At 40.3% G+C, this 22053-nt stretch overlaps 1 protein-coding gene across 3 annotated transcripts in view; it reads left to right on the top strand.

The window, feature by feature from the left end:
• The window catches only part of ASXL3 (ASXL transcriptional regulator 3), a 203099-nt gene that overhangs the window by 113812 nt on the left and 67234 nt on the right, over positions 1-22053 (top strand). For all 3 annotated transcript variants that reach the window (XM_057503974.1, XM_036885454.2, XM_057503973.1), the window contains one exon: positions 14084-14247. In XM_057503974.1, the coding sequence (XP_057359957.1) occupies positions 14084-14247 (164 nt within the window). The remainder of the gene's footprint in view (positions 1-14083; positions 14248-22053) is intronic.

Here is a 22053-nt window from a genome sequence, read left to right as displayed (position 1 = left end):
TTTCCCCAGATGTAGTCCATCTGTTGCTGTCTTTCTCTCTGGTCGCTCATTCATGATTAGTTGTATTTGCTGTATTTCCTGTTATATGTGAATTTGGGAGGAGGTTTCTGCCTCACTTCTCACATCGCCATCTTTTTCCCAGAATCTATCAACCTGAACTTTAATACTGACTCTCTGCCACTTGCTCTCTTGGCAATTAGGGTAACTCTTACCTGCAGAGTTTAGCTGTTTCCAAATTCAAGTGAGGTTATAACCTGTTTATTTACTTATTAGTAAAGGTTTCTTGACTGCCCACTATACACCAGGAATTTTGCTAAATCCTGGAAACATATTTTCAATAGAAAGTCTTTTAGTAGGAAAGCAGAATTTTTATTTTCACTCCTTTAAATGTAGCATAATTAAAGATATAACACATAATCTTTTGCAAGTAGCTGGGTGGGATGGTATATTCTGTGCAGGGGAGGTCAATAGTGCTTATTAAGCCTCCAGTATATGCCCAGCACTATGAAATGAAAAGTGAAAATATAAATGGAAAGAAAGCATCTTAAATGTAATAATCTCCAGATAGTAACCTATGTTGCTTTTAGAATGCTCTTGATATTCTGTGATCTTAGAAATCTAACAGAGAAAAAGATTCTGTATGCTGTGAGTATCATAGAGTTTGTTACTCCATGAGGTGTATTTATGTGCATTGTGCTCTTCCCTTTCTGCCATTAAGTTGTTAATTCCCTGGAAATAGTGACCACCTGTCCATTGCTGAGGTCCTCACTGCACCTGTTATCTCTCTGCTGCTTAGTAGGTGTTGAATAAATTTTGAGTGAATCTTAAGTAATTGAATGAGCTGTCAAGTTCTTCTGGGTGCTTGAGACATCCTGTAGGTTTCAGCATAGCAGTGTGACAATTTGGATGCCCTTGAGAACAATGGCCCTGTGTGCTGGGGGCAGGACGTGCTTTGTGAGCCCATGTATAGCAGCAGAACCAGCGCGGACAGGCGAACCCACCAGTGCAGAACCAGCATGGACAGGGGAAGCTACCCGTGCAGAACCAGCATGTACAGGTGAACCCACTGGCACCCAGTGCCAGCCAGCCAAGGATTACTGTTTCTCCCTGTCTGTCCTCCCACCAGTTAGACATCTGATTCATGCAGTGTGGGAATGTGCTTTTGACCTTCTTTGCCTGAAGTAACTGTGAAGACCTAACCTGCTTAGACCATTCTGATTTAAAACAAATGCTCTCAGTCTGTTGTAAATTAAATCAGTAATTCTGAAACTAAATCCAGTCAAAATCAGACTTTCAGGTGTCAGCCTAAATGTCATCCTTATTGTGAGATATCCTGAACAGGATATAAAATACTTCTAATTGTCCCCTATGTGCTTTCTTTTGCTTTCTGGCAGTTACCTAGTTAGTGAAATCACAGGGTGTTCACCCTATGGAAGGCATAGATCTCACCTACATCTTGGGATATCTAGCCCAGGGCATGGTGGATGTGGCATGGTTTCTTGCGGATGGTGTAGTGGAGACACAGCTCAGGCCACTCAGATGCCAGCTTCCCTGGAGAGTGTTGGGAGCACAATAAAAAAAGTTATTGAGCTTCAGCATCCCTCAGTCATCCTAGTTCTGACAGTGATCTTGAAATTCAGAGAGAACTGCCTCCCTCGGCATGAGAACCAATCACTTCTGGCATTCTTGGCCAGGATCATGTATGAAAATAATGGATCTAAGGAGTATTTCTCTAATGATGTTATAATGAAAGACAGAGTCTTACTGGTCCTGCGATATGTGAAAAACAAATGTTGACAAATGCTGCAAGGGTCCGTTTATTAGCATGGGTCTTGACAATTAGAGTAACAGTAGACATTAGACTGCCACATAGGCAGGAGAAGCTACATCTGATGAGATCAAAGGTGGGTGACAACTGAAAATGGGACTGAAGTCCATGTTTTTCCTGATAAGTTTTATGATATCCTCTCTCTTAGCAAAGGATGAAATTCACTTAAAACCTCCCCTAAGGGGTCTTCTGAGATAACCCTGGAAGTTCACCACCTTGTGCTCTTCAGGGCACTTAGAGGATGGATTAAGAACACTCAGAAACCTGTTCAATGGTAATTCTCTCACCACTTAATTTCTCACATTTTCCCACAACTAAAATGTAGGTTCCTTGATTTGGGGTCACTGGTCTAAAGCATTTTTAACTGTACTTCTTCCTGCCCAGTGACACAGTAAGGATTTAAAAAGTACTTGCTAATCACACCTGATCTTCTATGGATGCATCACAGGAGCTTTTAATAAATGTCCTCACTGAGCCCAGTTTCTGGGATTCATTCCAGTTCTTTTATTTGGTTTAACCTCCTTGTGGTGAAGAATTACAACTTTGCTCATTTCATAAAAGGTTACATACTTTTAAAATAAATTAATACAGAAAAATATATATAATTTGAGTGATAACCCTAAATTTTATCTTCCAAAATAATTTCCACAGTGTTTTATAAACATTATTTGACATCTCCTAATGTGCTGCTGTAGCCAGAGATCACCTTCAGAAAGCTGCATTGTAGCATTGTAGTTAAAAGTACAAAATTCAGGGGATCACGGGAAGATGACAGCGTGAGGAGTTCAGAGGAAATCTCTGCCCCAAAACATATATATTTATGAAAATACAATAAATACAACTATTCCTAAAAGAGACACCAGTGGATACAGTACAGCAGCCAGGATACACCTACATCTGTGAGAACTCAACATCACACGAAGGGGGTAAGATACAAGCTGCAGCCAGGCGAGACCCGAATGCTCCCCCACCCCAGAACCTGGCAGGAAGAAAGGAGTCAGAACAGGGAGGGAGTGAAGGCCCAGGCCTGCTAAACAACCAGCTCTAGAAATCCACACCCAGAGCACAGACACAAGGTGCACTGGGGGCTGGATATTAGAGAAACGGAAAAGCAAAACCTTTGGACAGGTCCCCGCAACCAGCGCCCCTGAGACAAAAGAAAAGCGAGTGCTTTCTGCAAGTCTTAAACAGACAGGGACCCCACAGTGGGACAAAATCATCCCGGCACACTTAGCAACTGGGAATCCCGGGGAACCTTAGGTGCCCTAAACGCCGGGGAGGCAGCGCAGCTCTGAAGCCCCTCACGGCACTAAGCAGCCTGCCAGTTGTTCCTCTGACCAGCACGGACCCCGACACATGGGCCCAGTAGCAAGAGAGTGGCAGCGCGTGCTGGGGGCAGCGGCGCCGGAAGGGACTGGGAGCAGATCGCGTGTGCCAACAGTGCCAGAGGGGACCGAACACCCCAGGTTCGGCTCATGCGCATGGGCGGCAGTGGAGCCAGAGTTGCCTGGTAGAGGCCCACGCAGGAGAGCCCCGCGTGCACCTGCAGTGGAGCCAGAGCGAGCAGGCATGCTCCCTGCAGCCGGCCAGTATCCCAGCCCAATGTACAGCCGCCCCGGCCAGACCCAAAGGCCACTGCTGGCACAAAGCTGCCCGGCAGGGGCACGGCTATCATGGAGGAGCTCACCTGGCATGCCTGCCACTCCCCTCAGGGCTCTGCACTGCTCTGACGGTGACCCCACCCACAGCAGCTTAGGGGATTAACCCAGTGGCTGCTCTAGGAGTGCAGGTAACCGACACAGGCAGCGGAGAAGGGCAAGGCATCCAGCAGGCAGGAAAGGACTTTCTTCTCCCAGCTGACACACCCACAACCTGCTTACAGCCACCACTATCACCATGAAAAGGCAAAAAAATTTAGTCCAGGCCAAGATAGTTCAGACAAACCCTGAGAGAGGATCTGCAGAGACAGACGTAACCAGTCTCCCTGAAAAAGAATTCAAAATAAAAATCATAAACATGCTGACAGAGATGCAGAGAAATATACAAGACCTAAGGGATGACGTCCGGAGGGAGATTACAGAAATGAAACAATGTCTGGAAGGATTTATAAGCAGAATGGATGAGATGCAAGAGGCCATTGATGGAATAGAAACCAGAGAACAGGAACGCATAGAAGATGATGCAGAAAGAGATAAAAGGATCTCCAGGAATGAAACAATATTAAGAGAAATGTGTGACCAATACAAAAGGAACAATATCCGCATTATAGGGGTACCTGAAGAAGAAAAGAGAGAAAAAGGGATAGAAAGTATGTCTTTGAATAAATAATTGCTGAAAACTACCCCAAACTAGGGGAGGAAATAGTTGCTCATACCACGGAAGAACACAGAACTCCCAACAGAAGGGACCCAAAGAGGACAACACCAAGACACATAATAATTAAAATGGCAAAGATTAAGGACAAGGACAGAGTATTAAAGGCAGCCAGAGAGAGAAAAAAGGTCACCTACAAAGGAAAACCCATCAGGCTATCATCAGACTTCTCAACAGAAACCTTACAGGCCAGAAGAGAATGGCATGATATATTTAATGCAATGAAACAGAAGGGCCTTGAACGAAGGATACTGTATCCAACATGATTATCATTTAAATATGAAGGAGGGATTAAACAATTCCCAGACAAGCAAAAGTTGAGGGAATTTGCCTCCTACAAACCACCTCTACAGGGTATTTTACAGGGACTGCTCTAGATGGGAGCACTCCTAAAAAGAGCACAGAACAAAATACCCACCATATGAAGAATGGAGGAGCAGGAATAAGAAGGGTGAGAAATAATCATCAGACTGTCTTTATAATAGCTCAATAAGCGAGTTAAGTTAGACAGTAGGGTAGTAAACAAGCCAACCTTGAACCTTTGTAACCACGAATTTAAAGCCTGCAATGGCAATAGGTACATATCTTTCAATAATCACCCTAAATGTAAATGGATTGAATGCACCAATCAAAAGACACAGAGTAACAGAATGGATAAAAAAGCAAGACTCATCTATATGCTGCTTACAAGAGACTCACCTCAAACCCAAAGACATGCTCAGATTAAAAGTCAAGGGATGGAAAAAGATATTTCATGCAAACAACAGAGAGAAAAAAGCAGGTGCTGCAATAGTAGTATCACACAAAATAGACTTCAAAATAAAGAAAGTAACAAGGGATAAAGAAGGACACTACATAATGATAAAGGGCTCAGTCCAACAAGAGGATATAACCATTATAAACATATATGCACCCAATATAGGAGCACCAATATATGTCAAACAAACACTAACAGAATTTAAGGAGGAAATAAAATGCAATGGATTCATTTTGGGAGACTTTAACACACCACTCACTCCAAAGGACAGATCCACCAGACAGAAAATAAGTAAGGACACAGAGGCACTGAACAACACGCTAGAACAGATGGACCTAATAGACATCTATAGAACTCTACATCCAAAAGCAACAGGATACACATTCCTCTCAAGTGCACATGGAACCTTCTCCAGAATAGACCACATACTAGGCCACAAAAAGAGCCTCAGTAAATTAAAAAAGACTGAAATCCTACCAACCAACTTTTCAGACCACAAAGGTATAAAACTAGAAATAAATTGTACAAAGAAAGCAAAAAGGCTCACAAACATATGGAGGCTTAACAACGTGCTCCTAAATAATCAATGGATCAACAACCAAATTAAAATGGAGATCCAGCAATATATGCAAACAAATGACAACAACAACACAAAGCCCCAACTTCTGTGGGACGCAGCAAAAGCTGTCTTAAGAGGAAAGTATATAGCAATCCTGGCATATTTAAAGAAGGAAGAACAATCCCAAATGAATAGTCTAATGTCACAATTATTGAAATTGGAAAAAGAAGAACAAATGAGGCCTAAGGTCAGCAGAGGGAGGGATGTAATAAAGATCATAGAAGAAATAAATAAAATTGAGAAGAATAAAACAATAGAAAACTTCAATGAAACCAAGAGCTGGTTCTTTGAGAAAATATACAAAATAGATAAGCCTCTAGCCAGACTTAATAAGAGAAAAAGAGAGTCAACACACATCAACAGAATCAGAAACAAGAAAGGAAAAATCATGACAGACCCCACAGAAATACAAAGAATTATTAGAGAATACTATGAAAACCTATATGCTAACAATCTGGAAAACCTAGGAGAAAAGGACTTTCTAGAAAAATACAACCTTCCAAGACTGACCCAGAAAGAAACAGAAAATCTGAACAGACCAATTACCAGCAACGAAATTGAAGCAGTAATCAAAAAACTACCCAAGAACAAAACCCCCGGGCCAGATGGATTTACTTCGGAATTTTATCAGACATACAGAAAACACATAGTACCCATTCTCCTTAAAGTTTTCCCAAAAATAGAAGAGGAAGGAATACTCCCAAACTCATTCTATGAAGCCAACATCACCCTAATACCAAAACCAGGCAAAGACTCCACCAAAAAAGACAACTACAGACCAATATCCCTGATGAACATAGATGCAAAAATACTCAACAAAATATTAGCAAACCGAATTCAAAAATACATCAAAAGGATCATACACCGTGACCAAGTGGGATTCATCCCAGGGATGCAAGGATGGTACAACATTTGAAAATCCATCAATGTCATCCACCACATCAAAAAAAGGACAAAAACCACATGATCATCTCCATAGATGCTGAAAAAGCATTCAACAAAATTCAACATCCATTCATGAAGAAAACTCAACAAAATGGGCATAGTGGGCAAGTACCTCAACATAATAAAGGCCATATATGATAAACTTACAGCTAACATCACACTGAACAGCGCGAGGCGGAAAGCTTTTCCTCTGAGATCGGGAACAAGACAGGGATGCCCACTGTCCCCACTGTTATTCAACCTAGTACTAGAGGTCCTAGCCACGGCAATTAGACAAAACAAAGAAATACAAGGAATCCAGATTGGTAAAGAAGAAGTCAAACTGTCACTATTTGCAGATGACATGATACTGTACATAAAAACCCTAAAGACTCCAATCCAAAACTACGAGAACTAATATTGGATTTCAACAAAGCTGCAAGATACAAAATTAACACACAGAAATCTGTAGCTTTCCTTTACAATAACAATGAACTAATAGAGAAATCAGGAAAACAATTCTATTCACAATAGCATCAAAAAGAATAAAATAACTAGTAATAAACCTAACCAAGGAAGCAAAAGACCTATACCCTGAAAACTATCAGACACTCTTAAGAGAAATTAAAGAGGTCACTAATAAATGGAAACTCATCCCATGCTCCTGGCTAGGAAGAATTAATATCATCAAAATGGCCATCCTGCCCAAAGCAGTATACAGATTCGATGCAATCCCTATCAAATTACCAACAGCCTTCCTCAATGAACTGGAACAAATACTTCAAAAATTCATATGGAACCGCCAAAGACCCCAAATACCCTGAGAAGCAATCCTGAGAAGGAAGAATAAAGTGGGGGGGATCTCGCTCCCCAACTTCAAGCTCTACTACAAAGCCACAGTAATCAAGACAATTTGGTATTGGCACAAGAACAGAGCCACAGACCAGTGGAACAGAATAGAGACTCCAGACATTAACCCAAACATATATGGCCAATTAAAATATGATAAAGGAGCCATGGACATACAATGGGGAAATGACAGTCTCTTCAACAGATGGTGCTGGCAAAACTGGACAGCTACATGTAAGAGAATGAAACTGGATCACTGTCTAAACCCATACACAAAAGTAAATTCAAAATGGATCAAAGACCTGAATGTAAGTCATGAAACCATAAAACTCTTAGAAAAAAACATAGGCAAAAATCTCTTAGACATAAATATGAGTGGCTTCTTCATGAACATATCTCCCCGGGCAAAGGAAACCAAGGCAAAAATGAACAAGTGGGACTATATCAAGCTAAAAAGCTTCTGTACAGCAAAGGACACCATCAATAGAACAAAAAGGTATCCTACAGTATGGGAGAATATATTCATAAATGACAGATCCGATAAAGAATTGACATCCAAAATATATAAAGAGCTCACACACCTCAACAAACAAAAAGCAACTAATCCAATTAAAAAATGGGCTGAGGAGCTGAACAGACCGTTCTCCAAAGAAGAAATTCAGATGGCCAACAGACACATGCAAAGATGCTCCACATTGCTAGTCATCAGAGAAATGCAAATTAAAACCACAGATATCACCTCATACCAGTAAGGATTGCCATCATCGAAAAGACAAACAACAACAAATGTTCACAAGTGTGTTGGGAAAGGGAAACCCTCCTACACTGCTGGTGGGAATGTAAATTAGTTCAACCATTGTGGAAAGCAGTATGGAGGTTCCTCAGAATGCTCAAAATAGAAATACCATTTGACCCAGGAATTCCACTTCTAGGAATTTACCCTAAGAATGCAGCACTCCAGTTTGAAAAAGACAGATGCACTCCTATGTTTATCGCTGCACTATTTACAATAGCCAAGATATGGAAGCAACCTAAATGTCCATCAGTAGATGAATGGATAAAGAAGAGGTGGTACATATACACAATGGAATATTATGCAGCCATAAGAAAAAAACATATCCTACCATTTGCAACAACATGGATGGAGCTAGAGGGTATTATGCTCAGTGAAATAAGCCAGGCAGAGAAAGATAAGTACCAAATGATTTCACTCATCTGTGGAGTATAACAACAAAGCAAAAATTGAAGGAACAAAACAGCAGCAGAATCACAGAACCCAAGAACGGACTAACAGTTACCAAAGGGAAAGGGACGGGGGAGGATGGGTGGGTAGGGAGGGATAAGGGTGGAGAAAAAGAAAGAGGGCATTACGATTAGCATGTATAGTGCGTGGGGGGCACGGGGAGGACTGTGCAACACAGAGAAGACAAGTAGTGATTTTATAGCATCTTACTATGCAGCTGGACAGTGTCTGTGAAGGGGCATGGGGGGAGACTTGGTGAAGGAGGGAGCCTAGTAAACATAATGTTCTTCATGTAACTGTAGATTAATGATACAAAAAAACAAAAAAGTACAAAATTCTATGAATTTTAGGCTGGGTACTTAAAAAGAACAGAATTAAAAACAAAAACAAAATGGCTAAACATTGCCAGGAGATGTATTCTTATCTAAAATGTCTCTTCAAAGATATTAAAAATATGAAAAACTGAAAATACACGTGTTTATCTTTTCAACTACTCATTACAACTTTCGGTAATTATTTTAAAGGATGGGGAATTAATTGCACTTACAATCCCTCCTACATCCATGTTTTTGTTAGTCTTACTATTTTTTAAACATTAAGGGTGTTAACATTTACATCCTATTTTGTAACTAGAATATCCATAGTTCCTTAATGTGGGAACTATACCTTAATGGAGCTGGTGCCCCCAATCAACTTCCTACACAATCACCTCGTTTCTGATGTATTGAGTCGTAGTTGGTTAGATTTTGTCCTCTGATAAATTCTTCTCCTTGGATTTTACTCTTTGAAAGCCTGTTTTCTCTTCTTTGAGCTCCTTCAGGGTCATTCCTCTCTAATACGAGACAAGGAACAACTCTTCCTGTATTTCTCTGAGCAGCGTCTAGTGTAACTGAAGTCCCTGGTCTGCCTCTTGCATGTTTCCTTCCTTCTGCGTGGGTGTGTGTGTCTGTCTGTGTGTTTTTGCATTTTGTGCATGAATCCTGTGCGGGTTCCCTTCTGGGAAATAGGAGTCTCTAAGCCAGCAGATTTCCCAGTGATCAGCAGTAGCTCAAGTGCACTTTACTCAGATTGGTGTTCTTTCAACTCCCTTTGGCCAAATAGGAGAAAATCTCCCTGATGCTGGCTGGACACGTTTCCCATGATCTTTATCACGAGGCCCACCTAGTGCTCTCTCATGTAGCTCAGACTGTCAGTGGGGCGAATTGGCCATTGTTGCTTTTTTTCCCTCTTCCCTGGACCTCAACTTCTTTACACTCTTTGGTGTCCAGGAATTGGACACTAAAATGACTGTATCTTTTTCTTCCTCTGGATACTGCAGGGAGACAAGGTACCAGCTTTAATGAAATAAGAATCAGATATAATTGGACTGATCTTAGGTCGGTTAAAGAGTAAGCATGTAAGGGCAGTTAAAATGGAATTAAACATCCTGTATAGCAACAAATTTAGCAGTAAGTTCATCTGCTGTCTTTGTTGAAAAATTATGAAGCATATTTTTGTTTAGATGTATATCTTGGGAATAGATCTTTTGGCTTTGTCGTAGAAGACTGTGTACCTGTCTGAATCCTCTTGGTTCTTACTATATTTGTAAAGATTTGAACCATCCTAATAGTAACAGTAGTGTGTCTTCTTCTCACATTGCTCATAACATGTTTCAGAAGTTTTACAAATTTCTCATTATCTCCCCAACACTCCCTCCCAATCAGAATCACTTCTGGAAAATGACCAGCTTCCTTCATTGGGGAAGTATTTAGTCCATAAATAAAAATTAAGCAAATTCCTTTCCTATATTTGTCAACATTCTGTAGGTTTTGTCTTTGCCTCCACTGCTGGAAAAGCACGTCTTTCCTAATTCTTCTCTCCTAGTGGTCTGTTTTTTTTATTGTAAAATACTTCAAACATATAGAAAAATACAGATTCTAGTAAAGCAGACCCCTACTTACTCATCACCTTGACTCAGTAAATGTCAGAGTGGTCAGATTCGCTTTAAATTCTTTAAAAAGTAGATACAACTTTTGTATTTGTTCGTGTCTATATAAGTGATAATTTTTCTCTCATACTGTCCTTGTTTGCCCTTATTTTGGAAAAAACATTACATTAACGTCATACAGTGAGTTGAAGAGCTTTCTTTACCTATTCTCTGGAATATGTGCAGAGTTAAGTGGTGTGAGCACTCACGATGTCCTGGTAAAATTCATCTTTACAGTTATTTATAATATGTACTTTATATGTGGGGTAAGCGAAGTTGCCTATTTGTCCTTTATCAAAAAGTTTTTACAAATTTATTCAGGTTTTCTAGTTTTAGGTTAAATTTGAAAGTTTATAAACTTAAAGTACTTTGTCTTCAAAAGTATTAGGCGAAGTCATAGTACTGTTTTATGCTTTTTAAAATCTATTTTTAATTATATCTGCCAAGTAAATCTATGCTGTATCTAGAATTATGTTCCTAATTTTCACTGCTGTTCACGTTTGTTTATGCCATCTCTCACAGCATATTTGTATTAGTCTAATACAAAAAAGCACGTTTTTCGTTGTTACTGATGGTCTCCATTGTCCCAATTTCTATTAAAGAATGTCTATGTTTATTTTTACAATTTTTCCATCCTTCTTTTTTGTGAGTTTATTCTGTAGTTCATTTATTAGCATCTTGATTCATACCCTTGAATTTTGTAACCCTTTAATTTTTAATGTTTTTTTCCACTTTGTAATATATACAGTATACCTTTAAAACCAATTAAACTGCATTTTACAGATTTTTGGCATTGTCATTTAGAATCCAAATATTTTGTGACTTCCACTAAAATGTTTTTTGACTTCTGAAATACTTACAAGTGGGCTCTTGAATGTCCAAATGCATAACAGGTGTGGAGGGTTGGAGAGCCCCCAGGTCTATGTTGCCCAGTTCTCCTTCTTTGTAGACAGAGACAAGGTTTTATAATATTCATTAGTATTTGTTGAGATCCACGGGTCAGGTTTTTTCCTCTTACTGTTCTGTGAGTGCTGACAAAAAATTGCTTTCTCTAACGCTCAGCACAGTGCCCTATCTTAGATGTTACATTTAAATGTTAAATTTGTTGGTTCAAGATTGATCTTTTGAGTTGCTCAAGCTCTCTGTTTCTGGCAAAATATGTTAAGACTTCCTACAAGCATTGTGTAATGCTACTTTCTCTTTCTAATTCCCTCAATCTAAAATGCTTGAGTGATATGCTACTTTAGTGGTGGCAGGTTTAAGGTCATCGCATCTTCTCAATGAGTTACTCCTTCTCGTCCCAATAAGGTGTTTCTACCTTTGCTATTTTGTCTGATGTTGATATTACAGTATCGCATCTTTTATTTATGTGAATCTCTGCTTAATATGTCCTAGTTTGTCTCATTTTTATCCATTCCTTTTGATTTTTCCTTTAAGTTTATCTTTTGTAAGCTACATATAACTGGAGTGTATTTTTTAATCTAATATGAAAACCCATTGATACTTTGTGTTGGGCTTAATTTTCAGTTTTTTCCTCCTTTTATGGCCTTCATTTGACTGGGTGAGTTTCCTACCATGTACTTACCTGGAAGTTAGGATTCTTCCTCATTTCTTCCCACACCTACTGAAGAGTTTGACCAGGTCAGAAACTAGCCTGATCTCCTTTCCTCCCAAACAGTGCCGAGGTTCAGCAGCGCTCTCCTGTCCGCCACCCCCCAAACTTGATGCGGTTATTTTTCTGTTATTTTATTCCCACTTTGTTTTGATTCTCATTAGTTGTTCCTGTTATTCTCAGTCAATGTTTACTTGGAGTCACTCATGTCTGTCCGTCTGTCTGTTCACCGTCGCTCCACTACCCACTTGTTCCTTCTTCGATTCAGTTTCTTCTTTATTGAAAACATCCACTAGTGGTGGTGATTTCTGCACTTCTCTAAAGGATCAAGTTCCCATTTTAGGCACAGAAAATGCTTTTGTATCATGCCATTTTTGAGAGACTTTGTTATTAATGAAGTTCTAGGTTGACTTTCTATTCTCTTGGCCCTTTGAAGATATTCCTCTTTGATCTGTTATTTATTGATGATAAGGTTTCGGTGTCTTCTGTCACCCCTTTGGAAATAATCTATTTTTGTTTAGAATTTTTTAAGATATTATTATTTTTGATATTTTGTGCTTTCAACACATCAAATAGAGAAATGGGTAGCTATCTTCCTTGAGATTTGGAGTATTGCTTTAGCTGATGAATCTTGTCATTTTTTCAATTCTAAAAATTCCAGCCACTAACCCTTCAAATATCGCCTGTCCTCCATCTGCTGCTTGCTCATTCTGGTGCTTATTCCACTCCCTGTGTTTCTTCTCTATCCTGGTTTTTGCCTATTCTTTTATCATAGTATCCTATTTATTCATAATGGTTTTTATTCCTTCTTTTATGTCTACTTACTTAAAACAGGGTTGGCCATTTTTTTCTGTCAAGGACCAGAAAGTAAATGCTGTAGGCTCTGCAGGGCACCAGAGTCCTGCCCCAGGCAGTCGTCTCTGTGCTGTAGTGCAAAGGCAGACCTGGGAATATCCAAACTGGGCGTGGCTGTGTTCAGTTAGATCTTCATTTACCCAAACAGGTGGACTGGATGTAGCTTGTGGGCCATCATTTGCTGAACCTTGATTGAAAACATACCCCATTAAAATTACATTCCACTGTGGGGTGCAGGGGGGACTTGATAATATGGGTGAATGTTGTAACGATAATGTTTGCTCATGTGAAACCTTCAAAAGATTGTATATCAATGATACCTTAATTTAAAAATTACATTCAAGTGGTTCTCTTAAGTAACTAAGAATGGTAATTCTGTTTGATGACTGTTCCCTATGGTGGGTTATTTTCTTGTGTGTCAAAACTTCAAGCTGTGGGCTCTCCATACATCCTTCTGTTTCAGGGCAGTGTGCCTTAAGTTGTAAAATTATCCTTCAAAACATATTAGCATTTTAAATCTTCTAGCTAATGTTTCAGTAAAAGATTGCTTTTTAAATTATAGCCCTCAAAGTTCCCCAAGTAGAAATCCTCTGAAGTGATCCAGCGCCCAGTGCTCTGCCGGACGTGGAGTGCACAGCCACCAACTCTCAGTGCTGTCATTGCGTTAGAATTAGCAGCACTGTTATCATTGCTGCCACTGATTTTAGCTCTTGGAGAATCTACAGAAAATGTAGTTATTACCATTTATTCCCCCAGAGTTTTTGGAAATTCTGAATAAATTTGGAGTCATAATTAAAATACATGTTTATCTAGTCCTGGTGTTCCTTTGAGTTAAAAATATAGATGGTATTATGTGAATTATACATTATGAAAATTAAAGACAATTAAGGTAAGAGACGAAAAGTTTTGGAGATTTACTTGTGAAATATTATTTTTAAAAGGAATAGAATTAAACACATTATGGAATATGTATACATGCACATGTTTGATACACACATATGTGCGTGTGTGTGCATGCATGTTCTTCCCAATAGATAAGCTCTTGCTTGTTTATCAGGACACTTGAAATGGACCAAAGCTGAGGACATCGACATAGAAACCCCAGGATCTATTCTCGTCAACACCAACTTGAGAGCGTTAATAAATAAGCACACATTTGCCTCCTTACCTCAGCATTTCCAACAGTACCTCCTTCTTTTGCTCCCAGAAGTGGATAGGCAGGTAAGCAGAAGTTCTAAACATTTGCTCTCAGTCACTCGTTCCGTGATGAGGAAATGGCAGGTCTGTTATCGGAGATGACTGACACGTGGATGGGCGGGTTTTTTGTAAGAATGTAGCAAGTTTATGTGACTTCTGTACTTATTGTTGGCCTCTATGTATTTGTTTAATCTGCCAGAACAGTACCATTTTGTATTATCAGCAGAGAGCCAGTTCAGATTTTAAAACACAGCTCATAGCCCTAGAGTGAAAACAACAGACCTGCCCACATTGGGAAGGGAAGACAAAGAGATCACATATTCCATCATCAAATAAATCTTTGAAGTAGCTGCTATTTGGCCTGGAGGGAATATTGAAGTGCAGCAATAAAAGCCAGGTTTCTAGGAAATTATGTAAATGTTTTCATTCTCAACTCTTTCCAGAAAGCATTTAAAATTTATGTTTGCCATTGCCTTCTGAGAGTCTATCATCATGAATGTGATTGTCTATAAATAATCACCTCTTATATTTTTTTAGTTTAACTGAAAATGCTGTAATTTATTTTTATATTTTTGAAGAGCCTCTAAAATAAGAAAATACAAACACAGACCCATAGTAGCAGGCATCAATCATCTTCTAATGCTGTTGCCATAAAAAAGAAAAGGAAAAAAAAATGTTTCATCACATAAACTTTTATTAAATTTCACAAAGACTATTAAATGGTAACGAGGAAAAATTTCCTTGTGATTCTTAGTTCAATAAATTTTGCCTGTATATAGCTTCCACTTGATGGACATAATGTATGTGTGTGTGTAAGAATTTGCATCCCAAAATGATAAGTTCATCCATAAATTGAAATGGGCAAGATTGATTCAATATTTCCATAATATTTGGAATATATTTTCTTAGCTTTTTATTTGATTCTGTTTTCTACTAACCTACCCATCTCCTTTCATGCATACTTAAAAACTTGATGAGCTAAAGTTTTCTACCATTGTTACATATTTCTTTTTATTTAGATTATTGTTCATATTTACAAAAATATTTTGATTTGGGGTATTTTTGGGAGTTTGCCCTCATTCCGTGAACATTTGTTTAATGTTTATGATGAAAGTGATATGTTTTAGGTGCTTTGGAATAGTGGAAAGAGAGCAAGTGCCCTTTAAGTGTTAATGAATCTGATTAATGCACTTTAGTTGGGCACATCAGCTATATTTGTGAATAATCCAAATGTGATGTAGAGACATGTGAGCACAAAGCATACTGCGCTTTCATATGCAGAAAGGAAAAATCTGAGACTAATTTAAGATCCTTGAATTGGGCCTTGAGATATGGGCAGAATTTGAAGAAAAGAGATGGAAATGGACCAAGTGAAAGGTTCAAAGAAACAAAATCAGAGCTAATTTTGTGAGAGTCTGGACTGTAGGAAGAACAGTACTGATGAGTCTGGAAAGGCCAGTTTGGAATATCCTTGAGTGTGAGCCGAAAGGGTGTGAACAATGTTCTCCCTGGGTTTGCAGAGCAAAGCCTTGACAGCTTTTGAGCAGAGCTGTAATATAATAAGATCGCTGATTTTTAAGAAAATTATTCTGGCAGTACTGAAAGGGGATGTTAGAGATGGGAAGCATAAAAGTGGAAGGAATTGTTAGAAAGCAATTTTAAAGGTTCCAAAAAGGCAAAATGAGGCCTTCATTTGGAGAATGGTGCTGAGATTAAAGTGGAGGATGAGGCGGCCAGCACCACTGTCACCATCGTCCCCGGCAGTGGCAGTTTCGCATTTTGTCGCATGACACACGAGGCAAGGACAGGGGAAAGCTGCCGGTGACTCTTGGGGTCCCAAGCTTGTGTGCCTGGGAATTGAATCCAAGTATTATTAAGAAAAACTGTTTTGGGGGAGGAGGGCTGATTGGTGAGCTACACAATTATTTCTTCCACTTCAACATATTGTTGGTTTATCTTGTTTACAGTTCTGTCTCCAGCTCCTGCTCTAAGATTTGGCATATACAAGATATTCAATGAGTCTTCTCAGAATGAGACATGGCAGACTGTCCTAAAATTGATCTAGTATTTCAGGAACCCAACAGGCCAGTCTGAGGACAGTATTGTATTCAGTCTGTAAGAGCTTCTGCTACTCAGTTTTTTCTAGTTATTGTGAGAAACATAAATGAAATGTGCAGGGGAAAAGTGGACACCCTTCAGAGAGAGCTGACGGGGGATATGGTCTGTAACCCTGAGGACCTGGCTGCAGACCGAGCTCTTTGAAACCAGCGGGTACCATCAGAAACTTTACAAGTGAGAAACGGCATGCAAAGATAATTTCAACAGTTAATTTAGGGCCTGGACATGGGGAACGGATGAGGACCCAAAGAATAAATGGAATGCATGCCTCACTGGGAGCTAGTAGCCCTGTGAGTGAGGATGAACAGGCAGGAAGATGAGATGGAGACTAGGTAGGAGGCAACTGCAAGAACAGATATGAGGTAAGGGTCTGACCTTGGGCTTCGGCCTTGGAAATGAAAGGACTGAATTCCAGACATAGTTGCAACTTGGAAGAATGGAAATAAATGACAGATTGCCTGTGGGATTCAGTGATAAAGGGTCAGGAAGACCAACTGTGGATTGTATTTGGGGTGGCTTGGGAGGACGGGAGGGTTCTGTGGGCCTGTCAGCATCTGAAACCTGGGAATTTAGAGCTGCCGGCCCCCTGGTGCCTGGCTCGAGGTGAGTTCTGCCCTCCCCTCGAGAAAGGGACAGGCTCATTAATGCGGCAGCCACGGCAGGCCACAGCTACTGGCCTGGGGGCATCCAAGCACTGCTGCACTTGCTGGGCAGGGGCGGGGAGGGCAGACCTGGGGGTGAACCTGATCGGGGACATTCATTGGAGGAGCTACCATTACGTGAAGTGCTGAAGGATTTCATTTGCTTGGAAGTTTGTCCTCACATATTTTTGCAAGTCCTAGTAAGTCCTAGCTTTCTCATTTCCTTTCTTTGACTTCCCCAGGTTTCTGCCTGATTTTCCCCCGAAGCAGTCCTACAGGGCCTCCTCTTCTACACCATATGAAGCTAGGGTTCATTCCGTTATTACATCTTTAAAGTATGAGAAGCTAGGTTTTCCATTTATCTTCCAGTGTCACCGTCATTATGCCAAACTGCCAGCCTGTCTAGTATTTCGTTTTTCTATATTTGCACCTCTTTTTTTTTTTAGAGGTCTGTTTATCTTAGTAAGTTTTTTTCCTTTTGGCTTCTAGTTGTTTTATGACATTGTCACATCTAGTGTTACATTTATTTTACTCTCCTTCATATGCTTAACTGCAAGTAACAGAAAATCCAACTCAAACTGACTTAAATAAAAAGGGGATTTATTGGTTAGGTAATTAGAAGATAGGGGTTCAAGTGGGCTTTTGGTTGTTGGTTTATCAGTTATTATCAAGGACTGATAAAATCATTACTTAATCAGTAAAATTAAAGAAACTTCTGCCCTCTTGGCACTGTTCTAGACCTGAATCACCTTGTGGTAGGATGGCTACCTGAGCAAGTCAGGGGGAACTTATCCACTGGTCCACATTCATGGAGAAAATACTTGTGTCCTAGCATTACAAAGAAAAAACCTAAGATTCACACAATTGGGATTGCTCAGATCATATGACTACTTCTTAAACAATGATGCTAGCTAAGGAAATGGATTTGCAAACTGATTTAAAGCACCTAAGCCTACTCTTGAACACAGAGTGCCCACCATTTCCTGGGTGGAATGACGCCCTGTGGTGGAGGCCAGAGATACTTCAGAAATCTGATTTTTAGGAAGCTCTAATAGGGGGTGTGTAATGAGGGGCAGAGTAATGGGGGTGGGCTGGGGGAGAAGTGCAGCAGTCAGCTAATGGTGCCGCTGTGGAGGGTAGATGTTGAGTCTGGTTTTAACACTTTGGGTTGAGAAGCTCCTACTCTGTGAAATGTCCAGTCCTGATCATACCTGTATGTTCAGGTCCTGAGCCTGGAGAAGGTGGAGTTAGTGATAAAAACTGCTTAGATTAACGCGTCAGCTATAGGGTCTGACGGGGCTGGGAGATCCCGCAGTCACTGCAGAGAGACACTTGGGCTTGTGAGAGACAGTAGACAAGGAGTGGGGAGGGAGCCAGGGAGTGGACAGGAAACCCCAAATCCACGGGAGGCCATCAGCAGGGAGATTCAAATGGGCACCTGGTCCAGTGGTCATGAAGAGGCCCCTGGCAGGTAAGGAGGCTATCTTTTCTCTATCAGCCTTCCTCACTCTGCTTTCTCCAGGAGGCTGACCCCAGGTGGGCTACCACATCATCAGCTTGAAATAATCATAGATATTTAAAAATCTGAAGATGCATTAGAGAGTAAGTTTCTAGCCTTATGCTCCACTGGCCCCCTCCCCCCAGAGCACTCTGACCTCAAGGCTGTACTTTGTATAAGTGAAGACAGCCTCCTGCATGAAACAGCTTAGGCGGCCAGATTCAGGAAACGGACAGTGGTCGTTGTTAACTCTCAGGTCTAGCCGGTGTCCCGCGGTCCCGTGGAGCCACAGGATCAGTGTGCAGTCTGTCCCTGCATTCAGCTGTCACTCTCCTTGGTCGCCTTGGAGCAGTTCTTCAGTCTCCCCTGACTTTCATGATTTTGAAACTTTTGGAGGTTACAAGCCAATTTGACTTTGTGGGTGTTTCTCGTGGTGAGAGTGGGATCCTGTGCCTCCCGTGGGGCTCTGCTCTCGTCCTTGTGCCTGTTAGTCGCACAAGTCTGATTTGTCCCAGTACTGATGACAGTCATTGGATCCTTTGGTTAAAATGTATCTGCCGCACTTCTCCAGTGCACTTACCTTTCCCTCTTTGTAATTACGTAGTATTTTGTAAAGAGGTTCTTTTAAACTCCGTAAATATTCCTATTCCTTTTCAGACTCTCAGTTTATTCATTATGTCCACATGGTCTTGTTGTTTCTTGTGTTTTCAATAGGTCGTCATGCTCAAATCGCCCCACATTTGGCCACAGGGAGCCTGTGCAGGCTGCTCCTGTGCCTCCTGACACGTCCCCACCACCCTTTGAGCACCCCCCTACCTTGGCGCATATCAGACTGCTCCCGTCTCAGCTTGTACTTTCTTGACTCTGGAATGAACTCTTTTCCAAGTCACCATAGTTTCCCATGGAAAATGGTATTTAGAAATCAAGATCTCACAAAACATGTGCTCTTTGCTGTGGGAATGGTGCTACTTCCAGGTTTAGAACAGAGCTAAGAAATACGTGTGTGTGTGACCACATATACATGTGTGCACACATGTGTGTTGGCACCTCCTTACTGCTGTGTCTTGGAGGCAGGGAACATCTTAGAGAAGAGAAGCAGGGCAGGAGTGAAGTGACTACATACGAAGGGCACAGTGGGAAGGGCGGAGCTCAGCTGGGGGCTGGTGTCTGCTCAGAGACACAGGCGGTGGCCACGGCTCATGTACTTACACGTTTCTCACCCCATTGGTGCTGTGCACCTGTGTATTTAGCTTGGTAAGAGACGTGCCAAGAGTTGGATTTTGTGAAGGTTGGAGATTTACAAAGGGCTCAAACTGAAGGAGCCAAGAGGTTTTCGGGAACGTGTGAGATGCTTGTCGGAGTGGCTGGTGTGGGGGTCCAGGCTGTGGGGAGGAGAGAAAGAGCGAGTGCGGGTTTCTGGGAGAGGAAGACAGGAGTTTTAAGTGAGAAAGGTGTGCTGTTGAATGAAGTGTTCTGGACACTCAAAATCCCACACTTCAAATATAATCAGGTTTTGGTGAACACAGGCGCCAACGTCATCGCTTTGGCCACAGCACTGTGGTCCAGGGGACAAATACAGAGAAACCAAGGGCAGAGCAGAATGGGCCCATGCTGCTAGAATCACAGCTCGTTCTTCATGGGGGAATATTGGCTTAATGAATTCAGTGCTTGTGTTAGTTCTCTGCAGAATGTGCTTGGGGAAATTTTAGAACCTCCTTCATTATACATAGTAGATTCCTCCTCCCTTTAAGAATTTGTCCTTTATAAGCTATGTCTACTAGGACAATTTTGTGACCTTTTTAAAATATGTGGCAGCTGGTGGAATGAATGTCAACTGAAGTGGATCATATTTAGGTTTTTATTACACTTTCAAATTGAACGTCACTGATGAATAGGTTATCGTCATTTCTGTCATCTGTATCATTTTTAAGTAAGGTTCATCTCTGCCCTGGTACTGGGGCTGTCCAAGTGCTTACAAGACCATCCCCCAACTGCTTCTAAATAAATCATGCCTACAATTTTTTTTGTCCAAATGGCAATTGCAGCATTTCAGCCAATTCTTACTGATCTTCCAATTTTGTTCTGCATTTATATGTGTGTCCATGGTCTGTTAAATGACTAGCCACTGAAGGATATGTACTGTGTAGGCCCTTTAAAATCCTATCTAGCTTTGTGCTCTTCAGGTTTTTGCACTCACTAGCAATAATGCACATAATTTTAACTGTGGAGACTGTCATTAAACTAAAATGGAACATTTACAGTCACTTTTGCAGGGAATTTTGGGCTAGGAAAATTAACGTGTTTGTCAGACACTGTACAGCACATGAGAATGTGATTTATTGATTTCTGATGGCCCTGTTGACATCAGCGTATATGTTTAAAGAAGTCATGCAGCCTTTATAAATGCAAATGAGAACGGGCTTTCCATCTTTTCCTCCATTGAAAAGCTCATACATTTGCAATAACCCAGACTCCTCTTGGAGATTGCTCTATGTGCTGTATGTATTGATTTAAAAATTATACTGTTATTCTATTCTACAAAATAACCTACATAATGAAATGTCAATTTGCCTAACAGATTATAAAAATTCAGAAGTATTAAAGATATGAAAAAATACTGGTATCTTAAGCCTTTAGATAACAGTAACTGTGTACTGGAGATGTGATTATTTTAATGGAACTGACACTGGCCTTTCTCTGCTTCTGAAAGCATATCTTAAACTACTTTGCAAATCTAATATTCTAGCCTGAGTCACTTATGTGATAGTAAATCATACATGGCCAAAGATATCCTCATAGACAACACCTAGAAATTTCCATTCTTGCCATTTGAGCTTTATACTTGTGGGCAGAAGTAATTTCATCTGGACATTATTCGTTTTTTTTTTTTTTTTTTATTGAAGGGTAGTTGACAACAGTATTGCATTACATTAGTTTCAGGTGTACAACACAGTGATTCAACATTTATATACATGATAATTCTAGGTACCAGGTATCACCATACCAAGTTGTTACAATATTTTGACTATATTCCTTATGCTATACATTACATCCCGGTTACTTATTTATTTTACAATTGGAAGTGTGTTTAAATATATATATATATATATATTTTGTGAGGGCATCTCTCATATTTATTGATCAAATAGTTGTTAACCACAATAAATTTCTGTATAGGGGGGTCAATACTCAATGTACAATCACTAATCCACCCCAAGCCTAATTTTCGTCAGTCTCCAATCTTCTGATGCATAACGAACAAATTCTTACATGGAGTACAAATTCTTACATAGTGAATAAGTTACATGGTGAACAGTGCAAGGGCAGTCATCACAGAAACTTTCGGTTTTGTTCATGCATTATGAACTATACACAGTCAGTTCAAGTATGACTATTCATTTGATTTTTAAACTTGATTTATATGTGGATACCACATTTCTCTATTATTATTATTTTTAATAAAATGCTGAAGTGGTAGGTAGATACGAGATAAAGGTAGAAAACAGAGTTTAGTGTTGTAAGAGAGCAAATGTAGATGATCAGGTGTGTGCCTGTAGACTACGTGTTAATCCG

The sequence above is a fragment of the Manis pentadactyla genome, chromosome 6 (genome assembly GCF_030020395.1).
Source record: "Manis pentadactyla isolate mManPen7 chromosome 6, mManPen7.hap1, whole genome shotgun sequence".
In the NCBI taxonomy this organism is placed as follows: Eukaryota; Metazoa; Chordata; class Mammalia; order Pholidota; family Manidae; genus Manis; species Manis pentadactyla.
The sequence above is the reverse complement of the archived record's forward strand: the minus strand, read 5'-3'. Positions and strand labels throughout refer to the sequence as shown.